Below are 26,560 nucleotides of genomic sequence, written 5' to 3' on the forward strand. Positions count from 1 at the left end.
TTCAAAGACTAATAGGCAAGCCCAACCATGCTTTACGAGTTGATATTTCCCACTAGCGAGGTAAATGACACAATCTAGCTGGTAGAAGATATGAAGATCTATTCTGGTGACTCTAGTAGACGCTGCTTAACCCGATCCAAGCTTAGCTCATAATACCCTGGTGTTAACTCTTTAGTGTATCCCGGTATTGGTGAAAACCGGGACTCGGTATAAAGCCTATAGCGGGTAACCCCAGGCACTTTTTTCAATAGTAACGCTAAATAATGCCACAGGAGTGCTGTATTCTCCGCGATATCGAGCTTAACATATGCTTGAACCCTCCCCCTGTCCTTCATCGTCGTTGCAGGTACATCAGCCATTGTTTCAACAAAAGATATATCCTCAAGCATTATTTCGGCAATCTGAACTCGAGGATCCAAAATTTCGGCAATCTGTGTAATCGCAGGTGCCTGCACTTTGCCAATGTTGACCGTTTTGAGCTGTCTACTCCCCTTAACCAACGACTTGAAAAATCTGACTCCTTCAGAATTCTCCCCCTCTATGCGATCAATCTCTATAACACTCAAATTCGGCATTGATCCACGAACTTTTATGTTTTCGCAACCCACGAGGTCAAGTCTATTGACGTGGGCTCCGCTGATAGTGTGAGTGTACTCACCATTAGAACCGAGTACCACTGATTGCACTGAGTCAGGGAGCCTGTACTCGCGGTTGCCGAGCACTTCACCTCTTACACTAAGACGTACATTGAGCGATAGAAGGCTAGTGCAATGCTTTATTGCATCATTGAAGTGGTATTGTTATCGGCATAGAAGGCAAACTGCTCAATATACTTACCCACGTCCCGGAAGAAATCCAAATCTAGCCTCATTTTATCAAGGTTCAGTTTGAATTCGAAAATTGCAAGATTTTTTATCCGCGCGATCATGAGCACCGTTGATCGCGTATTTTTGTAGAAGTCAGTGTAATACCGGTAGTCATAGTCTCCCCATGTGCTGCTGCAGTAGTCGACAGCTACTACGGGTTCAGATTCTTGAAATGGCCCGGTAACAATACGAAGCCAGTCGCGTAGATGTGGATGCACGTCCAGCAATGATTCTTCAAGCAGAATGTCCACCATCTGGACTCCGCTCGCTTTTTTCCATATCAAGTCTAGTATCTCGGGCACCTTTTCGAATATTTTCACTTCATAGCATCCCACCATCGTGACTTCAACTACTCGTATATAGTCCTTGTATCGATTAATAATATCCACTAGCCCTGGACTGTCCATCCAACATCCAGAAAACCCATTACAGAATCTACCGGAGCTCGCTATAGAAACTTGACGCCATGTAACAAGTAACGAAGCGCTGTTTATATTGCGGCATGTTTGGCGCAGTCTGGAGCTATCTATCCCAGTATATGTGATTATCTTTTCTAAGATCTCTACTGGAAGGTCCGAGAGCATGCTGGCGTAGAGTCGACGATCGGTTTACTGAACCTCGGTACTATCGGGTGACGTTTTCATACGGCTCGCTTCACCGATCGATCAGGACTAAGTCTTTATTGGACAGACTAAAAACTGAATGGATAGCCTTTACATTGACATAGCTGTTACCGGTAACAATTATCCATGTTGCAGTTGTTTGTTCCGATTCATGGTATACATTTAGAAGGGAATACAGTATAGTTAAGTTTTCTTTTGAGTAGCGTAAAAAGGAAGGAAGGGCTAATATACCGTAACAAACTCCGTCGAACCACAAGTCACAACTTTTTGTTACGGCGTAACAAAAATCGTAACAAACTCCCGTTGCGGCAACTCCAGTAACAGAAATGCTTTATTTGGCTCACTCGCAACGCCAAGGAAAAAGTTAGAATGCCACCCCCACAATAGGAGGCCTTGGATACTATAAGGGAAGGATTTACGAAACTTAGGATATTGCTATGGGAGATTCGATTTTCGTTGTGTCGTTTTGTGTACCGTAGCGTATGCACGCGCACATGCCCATGTTTAACAATCCGCAGGGTCCGTTTCATTTTAAAAACGTCCTTGCAGCAGAAATATAATTCAACATGAAGAAGGATAAAAATGCTATCATCTCTAATAAGTTCAACGAATTACCCGTGGAAATTCTGAGGGAAATAGTACAACATGTCGATGTCAAAGAGATGAAGAGCTGGCGGCTGGTCAATTGGACCTTTTGCAGCGCCATTGATGACCGCACCTGGCAAAAGCTCGACATTACTCTTAATAAGAAACTCATTGTACAAAATTCTGTGTCTATTGTCCGACTCCAGTATAAGTCAAAGATTTTTGCCAATCTTCTCGAGTGCCTGGACCGGAATGCGGCAAGGCTGAAGACGGTTATTGTCCGGTCGGTTGTTTCAAGCTACATCGATGAAATGGCAAAGCTGTTCTCTATAATACTCTCAAAGGGAATAAACGTTGGTAAAGTGAATCTGCGCCTGTCTGCATTGGATAGTCATGCCATTGATCAACTTGAAAAAGTAGTGTCACCCCATCCCTCTTCACCTCCGTTTTGCTCAATTGAGCTCCGTCCGCCTCTTACTGAAAGCGTGGTAAATATGATCGACGTCTTATGCCCCTATGAGAATGACCGCTTAGAGATCAGTGTTAACAGCAATATGCTAATTACCTCCATACCATTTTCTCTCATCTTGAGCTACGGGGGTGTCATCACGTCGCTGAAGCTGGATATCACTGACGAGAAAAATGTTGCTCGTCTCATCAGCTACCTGGAATTTTGCACAAACCTTGAAATTCTACATGTTAATATTGGTGGGGATATGATGGGAACCACGGATTTGCCTGAAGGTACTACCGTGACAGTGCCTGAATCTGTGAAAAGGTTCACCTTCACTCCTTCACCTAACGTGCCAGCAATGACAATCATGATACCCGGTATTGAGCATTTTGCTATTGACTGTGCAACGTATCCCAGTGCAGTCCAGCTAAAGTTTGCATCATTGGCAACTCTCGTGCTCACAACCTGTACCAAGGTGACTAACGAGCAGTTATCTACGTTTGCGCAAATGTGCGTATGGGGTACAATGGAGCTAGATACTATGGAGTTTGCTGAAATACTACGATTCAAGCCTCTAATTAAAAGAACGACCGAAGTGCTGGACATATACGGGTCGAGCTCCGAGCCATTTGAGTTTGGCTTCGATTATCTCGATAATTACGTCGACTGGCTGGATACTATGCAAGAATCGATTTCACACTTGAATGCCGTCGTTTTAAAGTTCCCCATGCTACCACCTGAGAAATTGAAGATTTTTATGGTCAAAAACATTTTTTCCAAACTTCCAAAACTACAGGTGCTGTATTTCAGGCAAGACTCAATTCAGTCAGACGGAATGGCGATTCTGACAAAGCAATACCCGTTCCTGACGCCAGTCAATGATAAAGTGCGGGTATGCGACCTTTTTTATATAGATCGTGCTGATATTGATGAGATTCAACATCAACTTTCACTATGCCTGGAAGAACAAGAATGAAGCGACACGTATTTTTTAAGTCATGGACGGGAAATCAATCTAACTTGAACCGAGGCTCTAGATAGTATTTACAAATCTGGAGAAAATCAGGTAGTGTGAGAGTTGAGCTGCAACAATATTAAAGGAAGAGAATAGTCCCCCAAATTAACGCGGGCATTCTTTGATCACGCAGCTTCATGGTGGGTACAGTTCAGTAGAAGTTCAGTAGAATTCATAATGATACAGTGAAATGCTGGTAGAATGAAAATGTTAGATGATGGTAGGATTAGTGGTAAGTGTCTATACGTTTCTGCAAACGTCGCCCCAGATTCTAATGGCCTCCGCAGCATTCTCTGCAGTTTCGTAACTCAAAGAAACTCTGAAGCATCGATTGGATGACCGCTCGTCCCCAGCGACCTGGAAGCTCTCCTCTGGAGCCAGAACCACACCCTTTTCTCTGCACCTGAGCGCAATGGCCGTGCAATTGTACCCCTCGGGCAGCGTAACCCAGAAGAAATATCCTCCAGACCCGCCCTGGACCTCAGTGCCATGGGGCATATGCTTCTTCAATGCTTTTTCAATAGCGATGCTGCGCTTACTGAACTCAGTCCTGAGCTTAGAGATGACCTTGTCCACAAGCCCCGCCTTGAGCAACTCGCCGACAATCATCGTGTTCATGTGGGCCGGAGTGCCTCCGGACTTTGTGCTTCCAGCCTGAGAGATCTGCTGAGCCAGATAAGGGGTAGCAGTTTCGATCCAGCCTACGCGAAGACCTGGTCCGAGCAGCTTGGAGAAGGTGCAATTGGAGATCACGTTGCCCAAATCGCCCTCTCGGAGCGTATCTCTATCGACAGTTGCCAAACGGGGCAGTTTGACGACCACCTCGCCTCGCTCGTCTCTATAATCAAGCAAATCGTATACATCGTCGCAGATAATGAGCATATCGTGCTTCCGCGCCAGGTTTACGAGCCTCCGTCGCGTCTCCAGCGGGATACTCGACCCCCGAGGGTTCGAGAACGTAGGCACACAGTACATGGCGTATCGGAACACCTTCCTGGGCGGTTCAGTCCTGCCCAGGACTCGATCCACGTCCCCACTGTCGTCTACACCTTTACTTAGTTCGTCGTAATACTCCAGCTGCTGCTGGAGGTAGTCTACGTCGATTCCCTCGGAATCCTCGGGGACAGCCGTCAGCCTGTCATTGAACCCAGCGTCTTCGAATACCTTATTGATGAGGAAGTATGTCGGTGAGACGATGAACGCCCGGCGTGTGTACCCAGTCTGGGGCAGAGTACACTGCTGGAGCGCATGTTGCGCACCAAAACTGGCGCCATTTGTCAGGTTAATGCAATCAGGATCAGGCACCCCGTATGCGTGCTCTCCATGGGAGCGATTGGCCCACTCAGCGATGGCCCTTCGCACTGAGAATGCTCCAGGGTCGCTTCCGTAGGTCAGGGGGTGTCTTTCTTCATCATCCTCGTCTCCGGGACGCGTTACGGGGCTAAGTAGGGCCTGGGCGCCTTCAAGGATCTCTTCTCGAGCTAGAAGGTCCTCTGTAGGGTGCCCTTTAAACAGGTTATACGGCATGCTTTTGATCTGGTACTATATGCTATTTCCACGCCTAGAAAAAAAAAAGGCTAGGGGTACCGCTTTTCGAATTTCAAGCCCCTGGATATCGAGGGTAACAGACTCTTAAATAATTACCCGCCAGGTATGTACCAATTGCCCTACAGATCGCGTTCTCTTCTCGTTAGTTTCGTCGTCGACCATTAAGGTCCGAAGCTCGTCATATCGCTAGCTCTTGCCTGTAGGGTCCGGAGTCGGGCCGGGGCCGGAAGTCCGGGGGGTGACCTGCTTCATGGCGGACGCGGCTGTCGGAACAGCAACTCTCAGCGGCATCCCTAGGCGGCGCACTGGCGAGCCTCCTTCGAAGCCCTTGGGCAGGAGCTGCTCGAGGTTCTCTTTTTCCACGCGGGTTACGTTACGTCTATTGACGCCGAGCGCAGCACCCACGCTATTGGGGGCTTTGGAAGTGGCGGGCTTGCGCCGAAGCTCGCTCTTGACGCCGAACCGCTTGGCGCGAGGTGAGGACTTGGGGAGTGCGCGGCTAGTGAGGCTCATGCGGCTTGTGCGGCTGGCTCCAGCCGACAGCATTTTACCGACAGTCGAGTCGTCGCTATCGTCGTTGTTTGTAGAATTGTTAATGATGGACGAACTGTTAAGCGTAGAGCTGTTGATGATGGACGAACTGTTAACCGTAAAGCTGTTAATGGAATCGTCAAGGCTCAGTGGCTTGGGCGACGGTATTGCGTCATGCATATCAATATCGCCGTCTCCAGCCAAAGGCGAGCTACTAGGCTCGTCTTCCCATCGTACTCGCTTCGAGGGTTTCCGGATCAGTGGCTGTTCTGGCGACCGATTGACTGCGCGTGCTTGTGGTTTCGTCGGTTGGGTATCGTTAATATCGTTATTCTGTAGATTATTATAATTATTATTACCGCTGGCACCGGTAAGGGTCGAAGAAGTTAAGGTAGAGTTGGTATTGGTATGCGTTGAAGAAATAAGGGTGGAGTTGTCGTTAAAAGTCCGGGGTTCCATGATGGCTGCCCCTTCAGCCATGGCTTGGTCGACAATGCCCGCCAGAGATTCATAGAATCCGCCATTTTGCTCCTCCTCCCCTGTCTGAGAAAGAACCCCTTGGAGCTGAGATAATGTCGAGAAAAGGAGAGAAGCCATTGGTTTCAATGAGCTGGCTGCTGGAACCTCACCAATGGCCTGCTCCAGAGCAGCATTGCGAGTGTGCCCTTTCTTCATTTCGGCATAGGTGTTGAACGCCTCGCTGTCAGCGTCAGTCCACCCGCTAGTCTCGCGGAGTCGGTTACTCAGCAAGGAAATGGCCGAGTGTACCGCAGCCTCGTCTTGCAAGCCGGTCGACATGAACAATTGTAGCGAGTCCCGCTCGGCTAGCAGCTTGTTCTGAACCTGGATGGCATTATCCAGCATGCTTCTTCCATTGCTAGCCCCCAAATGCTGCTCAATGGCGGTTATCCAGATAGAGAGCTGGTTTAGCTGGTTCTCAATGGACCGCATGCGCATAATACACTTAGCCCGCTGCTCGCGGGCCTGGGAAGTCTTGGATATGGTTGTTTCGAGACTGTATACCGCATCCTGAAGGGCACCATAGCATCCCTGCCGTACCTTTTCCTGTTTTGCCAGGGCTGCGTCCACTACGGTCTTCTCCCTGGCCCTCAGTTGCTCTATCTCGGCCCGCTGCTCGGTGATCATCTTGAGATAGGATCCAACATGCCGATCGAGATTGTGCTCATTTCGCGTCCACTTCGTCTTGATCTTCTTCGCCCGGTCAGCATACTTGAGAGTATTCAACGTTTCGTCGTAATGCACACTAGAGGGACTGACGCACACAATCATGACCGTTTTACAGTTGCCTCCCAGAGAGAACTTGAGGAGCCGAGTCAGCTTCGAGTCTCGGTAAGGCACATGTCCTCTCTGTCGCGGGTCACATAGCGCATTGATGCAATTCCCGAGCGCCAGAAGCGACTTGTTGATGTTAGCACCCTCCATAAGGCGTCCTCCGCGGTTTTTTGTGGCTGCCGCACGCTCGCTACCGGCCAAGTCAATAATCGAGAGCGTAGCAAACGTATGCGCCTCGGAGAGCTCAGCAGTCCGGCTCTTCTGGGTTACATTAATCTGCAACACGGCATGAGACCGCGAAGACGTCGCGTTGGCCTCAGTCGGGGATATGGTACGATTGCTGTTTCCCTGGAGAATCATATCCATGAGGTCTTCGACGGTTTCCGGGCGGTGAGTCGATAGATTCGACACAGAAATGCGCTTTTCGGCATCCTCTCGGAGCACTTTGGGTCTCTGGTTCTCGGGATCGAGCAAATCTCGAATTGTCTCGTTGTATATCTCCAAGAAGGAAAGCGAGATGTCTACGATCTTTTCATCCTGGAGCGTTTCAATGCGCTCAAACAGCTCTTTCATGGTCAGGAAGATGATGCCTGGCTGCTCGGGGGTCCCACTAATCGTGTGAGTCTTTCCGCATCCTGTGGCTCCGTAAGCGAATACAGACGCATTGTATCCGTCTAAAACATTGTCGATTAGTGGCTTGGTTGTATGGCAGTACACATCTTCCTGGGTTGCGCTCTCGTCAAATAGCTGGTCGAACACGAACCGGTGTTCGCGGATGCGATTAGTAGTCTTCGGAAATGCAGCGCGCTGCATTGAGGCCAGTGGATTGCTCTCAGGTGGGTCGAAGATGAGCATCTTGTCGTCGACTACGTTGATGATCTTGCGGATGCGCTTGCCGGCCTTGAACGAGGCGTACTGCTGTGTCTGGCTCAGCATCTCTTTGTTACCTCCGGCAAAGCTTCCATCGCCCAAGAACACCGGTTCATTGGTGTTCTGTCGCAATTGAGCGCTCTCAGCTGCAGTGAACGGGCGAACCCTCACTATACATCGGATTGTTAGTTCTCCCCGCGTATACGATTAAATCGATAATAGACATACCTGTGACAGTAATAGAGGACTCTTTTCCAACCCCTGTCATCACACTCTCCCCATTCACTATATTTATTAGCTATGAACCGTTTTGATGGAGAGCGTTGGGTTATGATGGTTGGTTTTGTTTGTTGACAAAACGCACCCGAAACATTTTTTGTTTGTGTTTTGGCTGCCCACGCGTTGCAACGCGACAGGTTGACTATCCAGATATGTACAAAATAGATAATCTTGCCTATATGCTGTTGATAATGTTGGATAAATGTGGGTAACTTGGTCTACCTATGATATGATACGTTCGAATATGTAATATTTTGGCAGATAGGTTTGCCGCCGTCCTTTCATATACCCACGTAGCTTAGCTAGGATTAGTTCAGTCCAGAAGTCCTTTAACTGTTATTGTGTAAGCTAACCGTATATTTGCGTGATAAAAAATTGAACATCGACTTACTCTTTAATTCATGGCTCCAAATTTCCAAAATACAATGGCAAAATCCCAGTATGCTACATAAATCTATCAGTTGTATTCCACCGCAAAAGAAGAGATATATACTGCGAGGAACTTTCCATATCATCATCACGTCTATATCAATACTATCACCTGGCGCGTGACAGAAATGGCAAGGTTTCTTGCGAGATTTCAGGTTCTGAGGTATTCCTTGGGCTCAAGTCATAGCAATACGTCCCGCTTGTACACCATTCTTTCAAAAAAATCATCGAATTCATTACATAATGCTGAAGGTATAAGCCTGATTGTGCCCGTTTCTGAAACCTCTGCACGAAAGTCAAATGAACCATAACTGTCATCCAAGTCGTAGAATCATCCCACGTTAACCTGTCTAACTTTTTCTCGCGCCTGATTGTTATTGAGCGTTCGATTGTACCTTTATCTAGGTATCAGATCAGAGCTCTCATTGTATGCCTGGGATAACTGATCAGAGCTGTTGTGGAAACATTCCAGCGGATCGATGGACGGACGGAACATCCCTGTTGTCTCTACAAAGCATCGCTCGCCAAAGATTAACACCTGTTACATCTAATGGCGTCCAGTATAGACAAGCTGAATAAAAATGTGCCCATGTAGGAGATCAATTAACAGGTATGGCCCCTATCGTCTGCATCGTCGATTGCCAGGCCCTCAACCAAGTTATTACTACCATCATAGCCCATAAACTGCCCAACTCACCTTTGGCACCTCTTCCCACAAATTGCAAAGATGAACCTTTAGATCCCTTCAGGAACGAGTAGCTACTCCATCTCGCGAAGATTTCATCTTCCTCTTGGTGCCCCTCCACTCTTACCAGCTCCCACTCTCCACCTTTGGCCTTTCTCCACCTAAACGTTTCGCGGTGATAATCCCTCTCATCAGTAACCCAGATTGAAAAGGTAAAATGTCGCGAAAGAAGCGTATTACGGAATTGAAGTTCCTCGTGTATGTGTCCTGATCCCGCCACTAGATCGGGCAGGGTTATTATGCTATCGTCGCTATATTCTTGATATACTGCAGTCGCAATCGGAGGACAGTTGTTTGACGGACCGTTATACATTGTTATATCGCCCCACCAGTTGGAACGCAGGTCGGCAGCATATTTAGGGCATAACTTGTGCTCGCCTATGTGGATCTGGATGCCCGTAAAAACCGGCTTATAGTACAGGTGGATTGTGGGAGGGAACTTGGGTGGGCCCGATGCAGCAGCCTGGCCGTCCACTGGCTTTGACGATGTCGACCCCATCGTTCACTAAAAATCTCTTCACCAGTGAGCTAGCCAATGTTCTTTTAAACCAATGGCAACCGGATGAAGCGGCTGACCAGTACAACGCCGATCTATGTTTGATCGACAACCGCTCTCCTCTACCGGTCGTGGGGAAACTGAAAATACGTGAGATACCAGTTAATACTAGGATAACAGAGGTACCCAATCAGTAACCCTTTAGTTTCTGTTTGATTTGGGTGTATGCTATCAAATATATACAAATATGATGGACTACCGTTATGTAGCTTTGATCCACGGGCCGTTCTTGTGACTGAACTTTTTTTCCGTAGACTACAGATTGAGACGCCGGTACTGTACCTTGTCAACTAATCCAGAAAAGCCTTTTGGGGATAAAGAGACAGTTAGGCTAATCCAAAAGCGAATTGCCATAGTTAGAGAAGTCCACTTGGTTCTACCAAATAAATAGACCAGTCATATAAGGATCATGTAGGGAGAACTGGTGACTAGTCGTTAATGCATGCAGTAGATGAAGAAGAGTTAAATAGCGAGGAGATCGGAGATGAACTGCTTAGGCTGAATGTTGTTATCAAGCATGGAGTTGTAGTAGACGCGCGCTGTATCTGGCAGGTTCTGATCCAGGTATCCGAGCACCGCAGAGGCGAGGATCTTATGGGATAACGCAATGTCGAACTTGGCGCTGTCATCAAGAAGCTCATCCGTGAGTAGTGGATCCTTCTTCGACGCCGAGATGGAGACTAAAAATGTGATGGTGTCCTCGTTCGGCCACAGCTCGAGCGCTATTAAACTCTGCTTGTAGAATTGTACAGCCGCAAACGCGTCGAGTCGCGCTATAGCCGCAATGATAATATTAAACAGCAGTGTTTTGGTCGAGCTGGGGATGTGGGGGTCCTTCGACAAGTCAGTAAGTCGCACAGTCGTCTTCTCCAAAGTCGACCTGTGCTTTGAAATCAGAGCAATGAGCTCAGGTAACTGCGATATCGAGATATCCGAGGCGTTTTCTCTCAGTCGCTCTAAAATGTCTAACGCCGGCGCCAGCTCCTGAGCTTTAGCATGAGCCTCAATTAGCGGCACAAACGATGATGCGCTAGCGTCGTTGCCGTCCATGAGCTCTGAAGAGCAGTCTTTCTTTTTACCGCGCTTACTCTCAAAGTAGCGCGCATCAATGTCGAATATGCCTTGGCCAATACTAGTATTACTAGCATTCGTAGTACCAGCTTTTGTAAGATTAGTAGCATTGGTCGCATTAGTAACATTGTGATGTTCGGACCGTAGGCTATGACGATGTATGCTGCGAATAGCCTCATGTCGGTTTTTCGCCCGTAGCAATGCCCACCGGACCATAGCGTGGTCGCCATTGCGGCTGGCAATCTCGGCCATCTGCTCAAAACTCCAGTCATCCAGCACTACACTCCCAGGAATTATGGCATTCTTAAACGCCCAGTCGAGCGCCGGGTAGTGGTAGGCGCGAATGGCGCTGTTGATAAAGAGCCCCCACGTCCGGGAAAATACCCTACCGCTACTGTGGAGGGCATACATAATGTTCCAAGAGACTTCTATCTCGCCACAATCGAGCAGAGATATCAGCAGTGCCTCCTGTGTGTGATACGGAACGGCATACCCCAGTTCCGTAGCCTCTTGGAGCACAGTAATAGCCCCCTCAAGGTCCCCGGACGCCATAAAAAGGGACAAAAGGTTGCGATATAGTTCTATAGCGTAAGACGGGAGATTAATCCGCTGAGTTAGCGTCTTATACTTGTACACCAGCACCGGATCAGCGTGGTCTACGACGCAATTGTAGAGACCTTTTACAAGATTGAGCAAGCCTTTGGTATCTGGCACTTGCTCAGCGTACCCATTGGCCACGTATGCATCAAACAGCACTCCCATGAGTTCAGCATGTTCTTTTGTCGGGTGATACTCGCTTAGTAGGGCCATAGTCTCTTCCAAGTATACCTTGGGTAGGGCGCTTAAATTTGCCCTCTGCGCAGCCTCGGTCGCTACCTCGACACCTTGGCTATAAGTCTTGCCAAACCGCGAGTCGCGGATATCCTTAACTGCCTGCTTCCACTGCTTCTTCGACAGCCTAGCCATTTCGCTGGTGGTCTTATCAGGTGATATTGAAGCTGACGGCGATTCGGCCATCTCGTAGGCCCTAGACGCAGACCTTGACAAGCTCCGCCGCATCAATGGACCCCTCGCTACCCCGCGAGCCCAATTCCGGCGAATATTCTGCATATTCTATCTCTCTAGGGGCCCCCCTCAAAGCCTCCGCTTAATCTCCTTCGCCAGGTGGTGATCGTTTGATGATGGTTGGTTGGGACAATTTTTTCAGGTCCGACGACAGATCTCAGATCTCCGGCCGGTTTTGAAAAATTTCCACCTCCAAATCATGTTGAGATCGATAGTACGCCCGAGGACGACTGTAAGTGAGCTGGAAATGAAGGGAAAACCAAGGGAAAAGAACTAACAAGTGGGTGTGCGTTTTAGCTGGCTTTGGCTTCCCGTCCAACGACCCTCCTGAGGGCCCAGCGACCGGCTCTGGGCCTATCGGGGCTGCGATTCAACAGTTCGGCGGCTGCTGCGGCTGGAGTGGCCACTGATATCAAGACTGAAATCGAAGCGGTCGCTTCGTACTCTCCTACGGCTGTAGAGACGATCACCGAGATCGCTACTAAGGTCTCCCCCGATGAGATCGGATACTTCCAGTCCATCGGGCTCGCCCAGAACTGGTATTGGCCGCCCGACCTGTTCCAGCACATCTTCGAGTACGCACACATCTACACGGGTCTCCCCTGGTGGGCGACTATTGCTGTAGTGACTGTGGGTATGCGAGTGGCCATGTTGCCCATGTACTATAAGGCCTCCGATACTACTGCGCGGTTCAGCAAGCTGCAGCCAGAGATGCAGAAGATCCTCGAGGAGTACCAGGCCACTAAGGACCCACTTGAGGGCCAGAAGGCTCTGCTGCGGCGGAAGAAGCTGATGGCTGAGCACAACATTAAGTACCGGTGGCTCATGGCTCCGCTTATGGGCGCTCCGTTCTTCATTGGCATCTTCGCTGGGCTCAACAGAATGGCCGCTGCTCCGGTTCAGGGGTTCCTGACCGAGGGTCTTGCCTGGTTTTCGGATCTGAGTGCGGCTGACCCATATCTTGGCCTCCAGGTCGTCACGGCGCTCATCTACTCGGCGACTTTCAAGCTGGGTGGTGAGATGGGCGGTAGCAATGCTACGAGCTCGGCTATGCGAAAGATCATGCCGTGGCTTCCATTCATTGCTATTCCAGTGACCATGAAGATCGCCGCGGGTACCTGTCTCTACTTCTGCTTCAACGGTGTACTGTCTCTCGCCCAGGCTGCTGCCTTCCAGAGCCCGGCCGTGCGAAAGGCCCTGGGCATGGCTCCGATGGTCAAGAAGACCGCGGATGAGAAGGCCAAGCAGGAGAACACGATCCAGTCGATCAAGACCATGTTCAACAACATGGCTGAAAAGGCCCAGGAGAACGCCGAGCGGGCTCGAGCTGAGCGGCTGCGAGACGAGGCGTTCAAGGCTGAGCAGAAGCGGGCTGAGGAGCGACAATACATCAAGCTTGGCAAGAAGAGCAAGCTTACTGCTGCTAACGAGGGCAAGACTGTCAAGAAGGGCAAGGAGCTTCGAATGTAAATTACCCCACCTACTTTTCTTTACATACTGTAAATATATGGTTTCATTGGCACGCGTATCTTTATCAAAGACGGTTAGTTGCAATTTATCAAGTACCAGGGTGTGATACGGTTATTATATCTTTTTTTTTTCGACCCAGGTGATTAAGAAGGAGGGTCTGATTTGGCGGTGGGTGATTTCTGGGACTTTGTTGTCGCAACTCTCTCATTAAATGGATTTCCATAGCTGACTTGGTGAACACAGCTATAACAGGGCTAAAAGCACAAATAATTTATTCATCATTTATGTCCATGAATCCCGAGCTGTGGCATTTACCTACGGAATCGCAAGATTTGAATTAGGTAGGCGGTTAGCATTAGCTCGGCGGTAAGGAAATCGACCCCATCAACCAAAGGTTTTTGATTTCATTGATTTGTTTAATATGTTGAAATGCGTGCTTAGCGGACAAATGTGTTGATGTACATTGTGTTACATAAGCGTAATTTGGTGACACAGTCGCAACGGGCTCGAAAAATACGATTCATTCATTCGCTACAGTCGCCGCCGGAGGAGTATATTATTCCAGGTAGTTGTCTCCTTCGTACTACCGGTACTGGTTCTAGGCTAAGTAGGGCTTAGTAATTTTCCGTCCATGTCGATAAACCGTATCTTTAACCACATAAACTAAAATTCCCAGAGACAATGCGGAATTCCAGTAAGTCGAGGTTCTAATGGCCCTAATTAATTGAGTAGTAATGTCGCTAACTTGTTGATACCACACGTCGGTCTAAAATTCGTTTATTAATGATTTTATAATTCGTGGAATATGTGCAAACTGGACACCTCTGTCGATGGAACTGTTTTTAGGTAATATAGAGTACGTGATATAACCAATATTACATATCTAGACACTTGTTTGCCGTTTCGCAGCGTTTATGCACTCGTCAACTCGTTATTTCGTTCAGTTGGGTTTTACGAAGGCGGAAGAAGCGGGCAAGAACTTTTGTTCATTTCTCCGCAGTAATGGACTCAGAGAACCCCAAATTTCGTTTCTATAGTAATTATACTGCGCTCTTTCACGCTATAACATCAAATAGGCAAAAATCTCTAATTTGGTAAATTTAGGCTTTAAATAATGCTCAATTAAGCGATCGACAACTCAAGTAAAGGTCTTGTAGTGTAGTTGGTTATCACGGAGGATTCTGATTCCTCTAACCCCGGTTCGAATCCGGGCAGGACCTGTTAGCTACGACCATATCCAGGTGGCCACACCGTCTCTCGTTCGATCGGCAGCAGTTAAGCACCTGAGAGCTCGTCCAAGTACCGCGGTTGGAGACAACGCGGGAACAGCGAGTGTTGTAGCTTTTTAAATTTGCAACATCATGCATAAATTCTGAGACATTTATGCGTGAGCCGCGCAGAATTGTGCGGCGCCTGCGGCTTCAGCCGCATAAAATAATAAATTTAAATGATTAATTTACATGCGAGTTAGCTTAAATTTGGGTACATGTAGGCTGCATAATGTGCTAGCACTGCTGGTAGGTGACTACATGCAGAGGTTGTATTAAATTGCCTGCATATATACATGCATAGATCTATAGATATAACGTTAGTTTAAAGTGTTCTATATATGTATTGGCAAATCGGAAGACCCGCGGGCTCATAGAGAAATACGCATGCCCACAATATTATACGTGAGCTGGCGATTTCCATGTGAATATCGAAAGAACCGCCGCAGCGAGTCGAATTTCCTTTATACCCCATGTACTGTAGCTTGATTCATATTGTGGTACTACCGGTATTGAGCAATTCGTTTTCTGTTTGGTGCCGAGAACAGTCAATTGGAGTAACAATCCCAGTTTCGCCTTTTAAACACCCTTTGAATAAGCGGAATTAGGGTTGCATTCATTTTTACCCATGGTAACATACTAAAAAGTCGTTTTTTTTTTTGGAATCTCTACGTTCCTGTCAGCCGTACACTAGGAAGAATATAACCTCATTGGCAATGCTAAAAGGTGTCATATTGGGCATCTCAAGCTTAAGTCATGTTCTAGAAATCAAAAAATATTTTATTTGGATGTGGAATACCGGTACCGGTAGTGCGAAGTACAATGTCTAGTCAACAAATTCTGCAATTGCGTATCTGGCATCAACAACTAAGAGGTAAACACCAGATTAAAAACAAATACCGCGTACAAATCGAGCTGCCGTTAAGACAGCCAACTTTGTCCAAGTGAATTACCTGTTATACACACACACGCAATGGCAAAATAAAGGCATAATGTTGATTAACGGTAAATGTCGAAGGGAATAGCAGTTGGACGCGAAAGACATTTTTTGGACTATTATATGCTACGAAGTTAAATACAGATTGTCGGCTCTGGCCTCACCTTAAACATTTTTAATTGACTAAATGGTGCATTTGTTTTCACTGAGCGACACATGTACCAATCCGACTGTACCGCTTCCTGAATACTCGTAATACAACAAATTGAGCCACTGATGACGTACCCAAAAGTATGCGCTAATACTCAACCTAGTCATAGCTCCCCAATGGTTGGAATAATTCGCCAGTTGGGCCAACTGGTAGCCCAAAGAGAACATTACGTCAAATAATTATATTCACTCAACAACTCATCCATACTAGCCAATTTTGCACTCTGATCATCATCATAGACTATAAATTAGCTAAAATATCAACACAATACCCAACCCTTACCTTTTATGTCCTCAATTGCATCCGATTTAACCACAGACAGTTTCATATCATCGTCGAAGATCACCACTGTGCCAGTAACCGGGTCAATATTATACAACCACCCTTCAAAATGAGTTGACTTAATTGATAACCTAAACACAACTAGAACCCGGCACCCCCTGGTCTGCTCAACCCTCTCTACACTCCACGGCTTCATTGAAAAATCGAAAGGTGACTGCACGCACACTGCAAAGGTATGCCGAGAGCTGAAATGATGAGGCGCGCACCACGACTAAACAAAAAGCCCCCAAAGCACAAACCACCACTCCAATAATCGAACCTGATAGACAGTGGAACCAACAAGACGGACTATACAAGGGGACACTAGGTAGCATTATCACGGCATACACCCAAGCTGGAAGGATACGACAGAGAGCAGGGGACTATGGGCAATTCTTCATCGCAAGAGGAGAAGCCACCGACTCCTGGCGCGGGCGCGCAACATCACAACCCGTCATTACGGCAGGCCGCCGCCTTAGGGCGCCAGAGGCCGGGAGGGAGCAAGCGTAAAGAAGAGGACGGGATCCCAGTGCCAAGCCAGTTCGAGAATAGCGAGGCACTTCCGATCCCCGGTGTCGTGACCCAGGCGACGACAACCACATCAACCACGACCGGGTCGTTTGCCCACGACGAGTTTGTTGAGCACGTGGAGCACTCGACCCCAAGCAAGGAGGATGAGTCAAATACCAGCACTGCTACGTCGACTCCAGCGCGCCCGGTATACCCGCGGCGCAAGAGCGCCATTCTGCTGGACGACAATGAACTAGATGAGGATCTGAGTAAGCTGCGGCTGAAAGAAGGGACCCCTGTCCAACCCAGCTCCATCTTCGAATACGCATCGACAGACGGGCTAGAGGGAGGAGAGGAGTACAGCGGGCCGAAATACGACACAGTTCTCTCGTGGGTGCAGGGGGGATCAAAGGTCTATGTCACGGGATCGTTTACTGGCTGGCGCAAGATGATCAAGCTGACGAGGCAGGAGAATGGAGAGTTTTCTGTAGTGCTTAAATTGCCAGCTGGGACGCACCGGCTGCGGTTTGTAGTAGACAATGAGCTCAGGTGCTCAGACTACCTGGCCACTGCGACGGATTCTATGGGCAATTTGGTGAATTACATTGAAGTGGGCCCGCCCGAGGTTGCTGAAGTGTCGCAGGATGCGCTCACGTCTGACGGGTATGAGCGGGTAGGCGAGGAGGAGAGTTTAGTGCCGGAGCCGCACCTTGAGTACTGCCGCGAAATCCCTGAAGTGTTTACTAATGCGGAAGTAATGGACCGGTTCGTTTCGAGCGACTTTGTCACGCCTCCGATGCTTCCGCCGCACCTGGAGGGGGTTATTTTGAACTCGAACAGTACGGAGAAGGACAACAATAGTGTTTTACCGATTCCGAACCATGTCGTGCTGAATCACCTTGCGACGACTTCGATTAAGCATAACGTGCTAGCGGTAGCTTCGATCAGCCGCTACTCGAGGAAATATGTCACCCAGGTGCTCTATGCCCCATTGCAATAGTGTACTGCACTTTTGACGACTACTAGTATTAGACTTGGGCTACACACCCTTTACTTCACTTGCGTACTACGGTACGTAATGTCCGGGAAGGTGCATTAGCCGGTCGAGATCCCCTGTACATATGTCTGCAGGTGGATGCATGAACATGAGCTGATTTTGCAAAGCGCAGAAACATGGTGCCAATTATCGTAAGAGAGTTATTAACCCGCTGAAATATGACTTGCTCCGTTGATTCGCTAGTTTCAAACAAACAATGTAACGTTTAACGGTTTCTATTAATTATTGACATAATGTCTTGCAGGGCTATATCACCTTCCATGGTCTTTTGAATATTGTAGTTCCAAATATATTGTACGTAGTGTCCAATTCATATAACTGGTACAGTATTATGCAGATCGAATCAAATGATAAAGGGTTGTGCGGCAAGCTTGGACGGTTTATGAGTAGGCGGACTACTGCGTTTAGTTTCATGCGTCTCAAGGCATAGCACATCCCTGCTACTAGCTGCAAAACAGCTGTTTGTGAGGCAGATACAGAAGGCAGGTAAATATGAATGATTTTTTTTTGCTTTGGTGCTATAGTAAGCGGTTGGAGTCCTGTATAACAAATAGCCCATAACAAGTGGCCCTCGAGGGGAGAAAAAACCAAGTAATAGCCATAAAACTAAAAAGATACGACCCGCATCAATATGCCGCCTTAGAGTTGATCTGCAATGGGTCCCGCAGGGCAACCGTTTCAATTACGAGTACATGTACTAAACCAATTCCGGTTTCTCACGGGGTTTATTAAACCATTTCTCTTTCCAATCACGGCCACTGACACCTTCTTTCTTTCTCCACTCATTTCCATCATTCTCCATTCCTTCTCATTCTGGAAGGATTGGGGGGTCTACCAAATCATATCACCAACTAGTCAAACAACAGTGGTAGACGCAATGCATTGGCCATCCTATCGACCCAGAAATCGCAACAGCCATCTAAACCAGCAGAATCCGTCGGAAACTACGGCCAACGCATCGGCCACCCCATTCATTCACACTTCCAAGATTGTCGAGAGGCTATCGGCAACGATCCATCAAAACCACCACACCATCGTTGTTGTCCAAGAAAGCCTGTAAGTATCCACCACCCACCATCCACACCCCACACCCCACAACCATCCATCATCCACAATCCAACACCCGAAAACCCTACCACAACCACCAAAAATCATCCACAACTACCCAAAGTCCACAATTATCTATCCACACAACCACCAAAAATCATCCACATTATATCATGCATGCGACAGCCTGAATCTACGAATTCACACCCCTACCGTAATAACGAGCTACCATGAATCGACTAGAAAGATTCAAGGGCTTATAAAAGCCCATATATCCACAGGCTATTACATTGCACCAATGATAATGCATTATCATACAACCGTATGTAATGTGTGATGATGTACCGATTTGAAAGCCCGCTGGATACCCCTGAATTTACTCCAGCTGCAAGTGCGGGTGATGTGGGGATCATCCTACGGGCCAGAAAATACCGGAGAATATACGTGGCAGCCACGAAAAAAGCCGGTATGTGCGTGTCTCCTACATCAATGTCATTTTGTTCATGTACGGGTCCCCTCCGCGTCCGACGTTCCCCCCCTTAATCGTGTCTCAATACTACTGCGATTCTGGGTTTCAAAAAGAAACATCCGCTACGACGTTGGAATACGAAGGGTCCTTTTCTACTTTGAGCTACGAACAACTTCGATAAATATAACCGGGCGAATTCCTTCAGAGAATTGGCTCCATAACCACGCTTGAGTAAAAAAGTCTGCTTTGCGAGTGTGTGCGTCTCAAGATCGTATTTTGTTGGCGTTGCAAAAAAGTTTGGTCGCGACGCAAATATTCGTGGTTCGAAACTCGTCACCCCCTTAATTTTTTTCCACTCGGCGCGCCTCGAACACAACCTTCTTTCGGCGGTGCATGTAACGACCACCTTCTCCAAAAAAACCACTCCGCCCTGTGACGAAAAACGTGACGAAGGAGAGCTGAAGCCCAGTTTTCTCTCTTTTTGGTTATTTCACGACAATAGACGTATAGAGCAGGAGACCGCTTGGGGCGCCAGAAAGAGAGATTTCTGTTCATATTTTCACCCGCTCGAATCCCGAACCTAGCGTGCGCGACGTGGATAACCCCGGGGGCGTTCTTTTTTAGACTTTTGTTGGCAAACTCAGTTTGATTGCTACCGGCCATATTTCTCCTGAAATTGGGTCGACCCGGCTGGAATTGTTCACCCAAAAAGGGCCGTGTTTGCCAACTCAACTTCACTCCAACTTCTGCATCTTGGACAACTGTTAGAGCGTGAATTGGCGCATATTCTCGCGTTATTCGATTATTTATAAACCGGAGCGTGTGACGATTGGTTTAAAAGTGGGTCATCACTATTTTATTTGTGGATGATAACGAACGAGTGCTAACTGTGTTTTTTTTTTATTAGAGATCATTCTAACCATCCAGAGTCTGATCACGATTCAGTGTCTGATCACCACCAAGTATCTAATCACCATCCAGTGACTGATCAGAGAGAGGAGGAAGAACCGCCTCCGAGTGATATCTCACACATTGATTCGATAAATTGTAAGTCCCTCCCCCCACCGACAACCACTAATGCCGACGATTTGGGCAGTTTGATTCGTAATTCGTACTAACAAGGTGAATAATTAAACTGTTTGAAGCCTTTTCGGCTCCGAAACAGTGAATTATTTGTAATAGCCGGACATATTTTTGCATCACCCATGTCGACGACATCAACCTCTAATGGCTTGCACAACCAAAGCAAAACATCCTTCCACTCACCGTCGTCATCCAATGTCTCCGAGTCCAATGAGCCCCGCTCAGCCCGCGCCATTGCCGAGTCCATGAACATCAGCCGCGATGGCTGGGTCAACCGCCACGCCTCATCTGCCAATGCGCTCTCGACAGTAAACCCAAACACACCGCTACCTCCGCCTAGCTGGCGCCTGACGCGGTTATCCCTGCGCGATGGCGTACTGAGCATGTACAAGCCGCCCGCAGAGTTAAATATTCGGTCCTTTGACCCGACTCTGCTGACCCCACCTCCAAGCGCGACCTCGTACGGGCATCCACCAACCCCGAGCTCGGCCAATTCGTCAAGCATCTACAACACCATGCCTTCAAGCTCGTCCATGTCGATCAACACTTCATCCAGCTATTCCAACACGTCGCATAAACGCATCATGTCGTCAAACTCGCTCGTATCACCGCTGCTAGCGCCTGCACGGGATTCTTCCACTACGTCATTGCGCATCCAGTACCGTGGACTCGACCCGCATCCGGATCTCGACTACGACGGGCGTGGACGCATCATTGGCGGCACTGACGAGGCCATATGCCATACGATTCTGTTTGGCGAGTCGGATGAGTTTGCCAAAACAGCCGTGCTGCTTATGCCGCTGCTTAGTGATATTGTCGTAGCGTTTGAGTTGCTTACGGAATTTGCGTCCTCTGCCCTCGGGGCCCGGTCTGGCATCGGGTCTGAGGGCAAGTCGGCGGTAATTGCTCGTCTTCAGCTGGTGGTGGAAACGGTCAAGGTGAACTTCCCGGGCATGTTCCTCGATACGACGATTTTCGCCGGGCTATGCCATCTGCTCGAGACCATTTCAGCGCACAACGACCCGGTAGGCAACGAGCTCAAGCGGTCTGTATTCCAGAAGCAAAAGGCCATGACGGATATCTTGGCATATGAGACACACCAGGAGCCTGTTTTGTGGTCGGTTCAGCCTAAAATTACCGCCCACATGTCGGAGCGACTGAGGGCCTTCCTGAACCGTGTAGAAGTCTACAACTCTCCGAATCCTTCGAGTAATAATGATGGTACATTTGGGGGTAACAGCAGGAGTAATGGGAGTAACGGGAACAGTGCTACTAGTAATACCGCAGGGAGTATCACCGAACACCGAACCCAACCACGGGTCACTACCGTCCCTCCAGAGCTGTTCCTAGAACTGGAGACCAAGATGATGTCGTCGCAGATCTACTACTTCCACCTCGCATTCTCGCGCGACTGGTCCCCGACTTCAGACACATCGCTGCTGTTCAACACAAAATACAACTACCAGCGACACTCTCCTCTCGTGTTCGATTCTACTAACATTCACTTCCTGGGTAGCCTGCTGCTAGACCATCTGTTTGGTGGCCACCGGAAAGTAGACTCCCCCTACCGCGGAAAGCTCATCACCCACTGGATCAACCTGGGCAACGAGCTCAAATCGTGCGGTGACATGGTCGGCTGGCTGGCCGTGGCCACTGTACTGTGCTCAATTCCCGTCATGCGACTGCGTGAAGCGTGGAGCTTTGTATCCGTCGAGCTGCGAGACCGCGTAGTAAAAGAGTGGGCGCCTGTCGTGTTTGACCTTGAACGGCGGTCGCTGATTGCAGACATGTCGCGTAAATCGACCTACCACGTGCTGGCTCCGCAGGGAATTGGCCAATCGTACCCCAAGGAGCGCGTAGTGCCCTTCTTTGGCGACCTGTGTGTCAAATACGAGGAAGGGGCTACGTTCAAGCACTGCGAGAACCGGCTCAACCGTATTCGTTTGGCGTTCAACCGGTGGTTCACTTATCTGGACCAGATCCCGCAGAACGACACGTTTGATAACCCGCCCGAGCCAGTCCCGTCATTGCAAAAGTTGCTTTATGGGCTGCTGGCTCACCACTTTGAGACTCCGGTGCTGACACCCGAAAGTGTTCTGCGCATGAGTCTGGCCGCTGAGCCGTCGACAACAGGCTACTACCTCAAGCATCACTACACCACGAAATCTCCGCTCTCCAATGGGTCGTATTTGCCGCTAATCTTCACGGATGTGAACCACAGCTATAAGTTGTTCTCTCAGCAGGCGCTCATCGCGGCCAGCGGCGCCCAGACCCATAATCACCACAACCCCAAGCGGTCTATCCGCGGAAGCAGCAATTCGAGCAGTCGAAACGACTCACGGGGAGAGTTTGGGGGAAGTCTAACGAACCTGAGTAGCATCCGTCAGGGGTCGACTGGCGGGTACTCTGTTTCCTCTTCTGCATCGTCCAACTCTTCGACTATCTCTCTCCAGAATGCTAACAGCAATGGGTCTAACAGCAACATTAATGGCAACCTGCAAAGATCAAACTCGTTCCCTCCCTCAGCCAACCAACAGTTCGCCATGACTACGGGCGTTAAAGACGTGGATCTGTCGAGCCGGCAGTTTGTTTCACGGTACTCGAGCCGTCACGCGCTCATGAAGAACATCCGCGATGTGCTCAACGTGGGCGCAAAGCTCTATTACGTTGGAGAGGAGTTGGTGCTCAAGTCTTTTGCCGACGAGGACGCTTCAAGGCCTTCTAGCATGATTGAAACACCTTCCAAGCGGCACAGCGCGACGTCGCGGCGCGTTTCTGCGCAGCTAGCTGGACCCCAGAGCCCGCGGGGTACCACTCCGGGGAGCATGAACGATTATGCCAGCTTGGCTAATGCATACGAGCGGTTCAACAACATAATATCGGTCGTCGTGCGGTCTGCGTCTCTGGAGCGGCTCTTTGACGTATTGGTGCTTGGGGCTAACGAGTTCTCGCCGTACTTGATTTGTTTGGATGGAGGCAACCGGACTAAACCGCAGCTCCAAATCGATATGGACGTAAACACGCTGACCTTCTTTGCTACTTTCCGTTCTTTCTGCTCACCCAACGACCTCCTGGATGGATTGAGAAGGCGGTTTGTTGGAGCCAGGTCCGCTGCAGTGTCCATTGTCCAGGCGCGAACCAACCCTGAGATGACTTTGGCAAAGCGGACCACCAACCCCGAGATGGCTAGGCGAGGCAGCGCGGCTACTGAAACGAGCGTCGACGGCGATGGGTTGACGTGTGGCATGGAGTTCCCATGCTGGTATCCGGACTGCGAAGAGGCCCCAGAAGAGATCGATTGGAAGATTGTGGCCCAAATCCAGGTCGGGGTGCTTGAAGCATGCCACCTGTGGATCTCCCAGTACTTTGGAGACTTTGTTAACGATCTTTCGGTTCGGGATCAGTTCCTGGACTTCCTCAAAGCGCTCGAAGGCGAACTGGTCATATGGGAAGAGGCAGCCTCCCTCAAGGAGGAGTACCTTACGTATTCCAAGACGATCGAAACGCTGCACAAAAAGGTGCGCAAGCTGTTCATCAAAAAGTCGTACCGGCCGAACGATATCAAGCTGCAGCTACCAAAGTTCCCCCTGGGCACCCGCATGGAGAACCTCATGGTGGGAGGCACTGCGTCGCTGCTTAGAACGGAAAAGTTCATTGAGGATATCAACTTGATTGCATCGGAGTACTTCTCGCTTATCCACCTTAACGACTGGATGGAGCTCTTTGAAGTGCTCGAGACGCAGAGTGCCGATATGCTAGGGTTCTTCAATTATAAACCACCCCCGCAGACGAGCCACGATGACGATGTTATCGTTCAGGATATCTTCACGTACCTTGGCACGCTCTACCGCGACGGGAACCCGGAAGATGTAGTGGTGAACCACATGCCACAGGCTGTTAAGGAACTCCTCAAGTTCCATAGCAATGTTGTGAACTTTCTTACCTTCCAGATCTCGGAGCCTACCCTGCACAAGGACGACCGAGTAGGTCGCATTGTCACGGTTCTCAAGGGGCTGGGGCTCATCCGCAAGCGAATGCGGAATATCGACCTCGCCTCTTCGGGCTCTGATGATGGTTCAAACGTGTCTACGCCATCATCTTTGGAGCCCACTGACCCGCTCAGCTCTGCCGGCTCTTCGCCTACTACTGTGCCGGCCTTCCTTGAGTCTGCGTTCACGGCGGCTATTTTGCGACCAGAAAGCCGATACTACGCCAATGCGTGGCTCCAGGCGGGCCGGGAGATCTCGCGACACTACAGCTCGGGCGTGTTCATTAACAATATGACGTCGATCGACCCGTTCATTCCGGAGATACCCAGCGAACAGCTTAAGCTTGAAGCGAGCAAGAAGGCGCTGACCCCGTGTATTGGCTGGATCATTGAGCGCATGCTCGAGATTGTGTGCTACGTGCCCAACATGTCGATTGAGAACCCGGCGCTCATCAACTTTGATAAGCGGCGGTATGTCTACAACCTGGTGACCAACATTTCGGATATCAAGGTTGCCATTGACGGAGACGATATTGCCAATATCGTTGGCGGAGCTGAAAACGCGTTTGCGCGGTACAAGAGCCTGGCATATTTGATCAACCCCGATAAGAACATGTATGTGCTCGACCGGCGGGCAATTCGGGACGCAGCGTCCAAGGAGGCCAAGGAGTACCCCAAGGCCAACGCCAAGGCCCGCGTTTTCATGTCTTACGTCACACAGGAGTCGGAAAAGCAGAAACGCGATGTGCGACAGCACGAAGTTCTTGATCGTCAGATGCGAGAAATGCGTAAGAACGCATCGCGAAACAATAAGGGTGTTGGTCACACGGGCAGCTTATCATCTGAGAAGAAAGGGCGGTCTCGGTTTGGAGGGTTTCTGAAGGCCGTGAGGCCAATTTCAATGGCGCTCTCTGGGTCGTTTAATGCTGCTCCATCGGATAAGGTGGTCTCTCTGGGCGAGCTGCCGGACCTGATCAGTGTTGGCGATCACACTCGGACTAAGCTTTTGATGGCCATTGATCTGGCCAACAGCGAAGTCGGTATGGTTAAAGGGCGGTCACCGAATATGTGGAAGATCCATGTTAACAACGCCAGTTACTTGTTCCAGTCTCAGAGCGAAGCCGACGCTGAGGAGTGGACCCAGGCTCTAGCCAGAGCGCGCAAGTATGCCGTGTATCTGTCCCAGACGAGCTCTACATCCACCAAAGTATTTGGCGTGCCTGTCGGCGTTGTATGTGAACGAGAAGGGCGGGATATTCCAAAGGCTGTTGAAATTCTGCTCAGCGAAGTGGAGGCCCGGGGACTTACTGAGGTGGGTCTCTACCGGATTCCTGGCTCTCTGGCCAGCGTGAACGCGCTCAAGTCGGCCCTGGATAGCGGCTCTAACATTGATATGGAGGACGAGCGGTGGTACGATATCAACACTGTGGCCGGGTGCTTCAAGCTATACCTGCGAGAGCTGCCGGAGCCACTGCTTACGAACGATCTATTTAACAAGTTTGTCAACTGCGGAACCGGAAACGACGAGGCTTCGATTCTGCGGCTGCGAGAGTGCGTCAAGAAACTTCCGCGAGCTAACTTGAATCTGCTGAAACGACTCATTGAACACCTGGTGCTGGTTACGATCAATGGCGAAAAGAACCGAATGCATGCTGTTAACCTGGCGATTGTCTTTTCCATGTCGTTCTTGCCGATGGGCAGCGCTGCGTCGTCGGTGTCGAGCGATCTTGGCGCCATGCAGAATATCCTAAAGGCGATGATTGTCTATTATAATCAGATATTCTGCGGCGAGCCGTTTGAAAGCCCTGACCAGCAGCCGCCGTCCCCACCACTCCAGCCGCCGCCTCGGTCGGCGGAACGAAAGCGCAACACTCAGGTGACTGCCGAACAACAGCAGGAATCTGCCAATGGCCCGTCCGACAGTGAGTCGACTGGTAACAGCAGCACCCAACTCAAGCGTGACAGCATCACGGAGGTTAGCGCCTACTAATTATCCTTTTACGACCATTTCACTCGTTTGAGTTTTTGGTGTTTTACGAACATTTCCCTCGCAATGCGTTTACTTTGACTCGCTATGCGTTTTGATACTTTGATGTTTTAATGTGTGTTTTTAGAATTACGAGAAATGTAATATTCATAATGTTTGATGTATACTATTGTGCCCCACGAAACTTTCAATCCCAGTTGACGAAAATTAATGTCAAAGCTGTCTTTCAATCTCCTAGGTAGGAGAACTGTAACTGCTTCGTGGACCCTCTGTTGCAGTGAT

At 49.1% G+C, this 26,560-nt stretch overlaps 10 protein-coding genes and 2 non-coding genes across 12 annotated transcripts; 6 read left to right on the forward strand and 6 right to left on the reverse strand.

The window, feature by feature from the left end:
• Positions 1-98: 98 nt before the first annotated feature.
• Positions 99-575, reverse strand: TRVA0_019S01420 (uncharacterized protein; the record flags this gene model as incomplete). The annotated part of the gene is made up of 1 exon (XM_076684871.1): positions 99-575. One exon carries the CDS (start codon positions 573-575, stop codon positions 99-101), a length of 477 nt encoding a protein of 158 aa, XP_076540912.1.
• Positions 576-775: 200 nt separating this feature from the next.
• On the reverse strand, positions 776-1,450 carry TRVA0_019S01442 (uncharacterized protein; the record flags this gene model as incomplete). The annotated part of the gene is made up of 1 exon (XM_076684872.1): positions 776-1,450. One exon carries the CDS (start codon positions 1,448-1,450, stop codon positions 776-778), a length of 675 nt encoding a protein of 224 aa, XP_076540913.1.
• A 605-nt stretch (positions 1,451-2,055) lies between these two features.
• TRVA0_019S01464 (uncharacterized protein) lies at positions 2,056-3,504 on the forward strand (the record flags this gene model as incomplete). The annotated part of the gene is made up of 1 exon (XM_076684873.1): positions 2,056-3,504. The coding sequence occupies one exon, from the start codon at positions 2,056-2,058 to the stop codon at positions 3,502-3,504; it is 1,449 nt and encodes a 482-aa protein (XP_076540914.1).
• A 279-nt stretch (positions 3,505-3,783) lies between these two features.
• On the reverse strand, positions 3,784-5,070 carry TRVA0_019S01486 (2-aminoadipate transaminase; the record flags this gene model as incomplete). The annotated part of the gene is made up of 1 exon (XM_076684874.1): positions 3,784-5,070. One exon carries the CDS (start codon positions 5,068-5,070, stop codon positions 3,784-3,786), a length of 1,287 nt encoding a protein of 428 aa, XP_076540915.1.
• Positions 5,071-5,277: 207 nt separating this feature from the next.
• Positions 5,278-8,053, reverse strand: KIP3 (tubulin-dependent ATPase KIP3; the record flags this gene model as incomplete). Its single annotated transcript, XM_076684875.1, has 2 exons — positions 5,278-7,955; positions 8,014-8,053. 2 exons carry the CDS (start codon positions 8,051-8,053, stop codon positions 5,278-5,280), a joined length of 2,718 nt encoding a protein of 905 aa, XP_076540916.1.
• A 1,039-nt stretch (positions 8,054-9,092) lies between these two features.
• TRVA0_019S01530 (uncharacterized protein) lies at positions 9,093-9,737 on the reverse strand (the record flags this gene model as incomplete). The annotated part of the gene is made up of 1 exon (XM_076684876.1): positions 9,093-9,737. One exon carries the CDS (start codon positions 9,735-9,737, stop codon positions 9,093-9,095), a length of 645 nt encoding a protein of 214 aa, XP_076540917.1.
• A 519-nt stretch (positions 9,738-10,256) lies between these two features.
• Positions 10,257-11,975, reverse strand: TRVA0_019S01552 (uncharacterized protein; the record flags this gene model as incomplete). Its single annotated transcript, XM_076684877.1, has 1 exon — positions 10,257-11,975. The coding sequence occupies one exon, from the start codon at positions 11,973-11,975 to the stop codon at positions 10,257-10,259; it is 1,719 nt and encodes a 572-aa protein (XP_076540918.1).
• Positions 11,976-12,129: 154 nt separating this feature from the next.
• Positions 12,130-13,400, forward strand: OXA1 (membrane insertase OXA1; the record flags this gene model as incomplete). Its single annotated transcript, XM_076684878.1, has 2 exons — positions 12,130-12,162; positions 12,228-13,400. The coding sequence occupies 2 exons, from the start codon at positions 12,130-12,132 to the stop codon at positions 13,398-13,400; spliced, it is 1,206 nt and encodes a 401-aa protein (XP_076540919.1).
• Positions 13,401-14,547: 1,147 nt separating this feature from the next.
• Positions 14,548-14,620, forward strand: tRNA-Gln(CTG). Its single transcript has one exon. It is a non-coding gene; the product is annotated as a tRNA-Gln (tRNA).
• Positions 14,621-14,622: 2 nt separating this feature from the next.
• On the forward strand, positions 14,623-14,741 carry TRVA0_019S01607. The gene has a single exon (XR_013062090.1). It is a non-coding gene; the product is annotated as a ribosomal RNA (ribosomal RNA).
• A 1,781-nt stretch (positions 14,742-16,522) lies between these two features.
• Positions 16,523-17,647, forward strand: SIP2 (Sip2p; the record flags this gene model as incomplete). The annotated part of the gene is made up of 1 exon (XM_076684879.1): positions 16,523-17,647. One exon carries the CDS (start codon positions 16,523-16,525, stop codon positions 17,645-17,647), a length of 1,125 nt encoding a protein of 374 aa, XP_076540920.1.
• A 1,998-nt stretch (positions 17,648-19,645) lies between these two features.
• BEM2 (GTPase-activating protein BEM2) lies at positions 19,646-26,281 on the forward strand (the record flags this gene model as incomplete). Its single annotated transcript, XM_076684880.1, has 3 exons — positions 19,646-20,060; positions 20,128-20,267; positions 20,403-26,281. The coding sequence occupies exon 3, from the start codon at positions 20,426-20,428 to the stop codon at positions 26,279-26,281; it is 5,856 nt and encodes a 1,951-aa protein (XP_076540921.1). The 5' UTR covers positions 19,646-20,060; positions 20,128-20,267; positions 20,403-20,425.
• Positions 26,282-26,560: the final 279 nt, after the last annotated feature.

The sequence above is a fragment of the Trichomonascus vanleenenianus genome (assembly GCF_965637985.1).
Source record: "Trichomonascus vanleenenianus strain CLIB 3782 genome assembly, contig: TRVA0_019S, whole genome shotgun sequence".
Lineage (NCBI taxonomy): Eukaryota > Fungi > Ascomycota > Dipodascomycetes > Dipodascales > Trichomonascaceae > Blastobotrys > Blastobotrys vanleenenianus.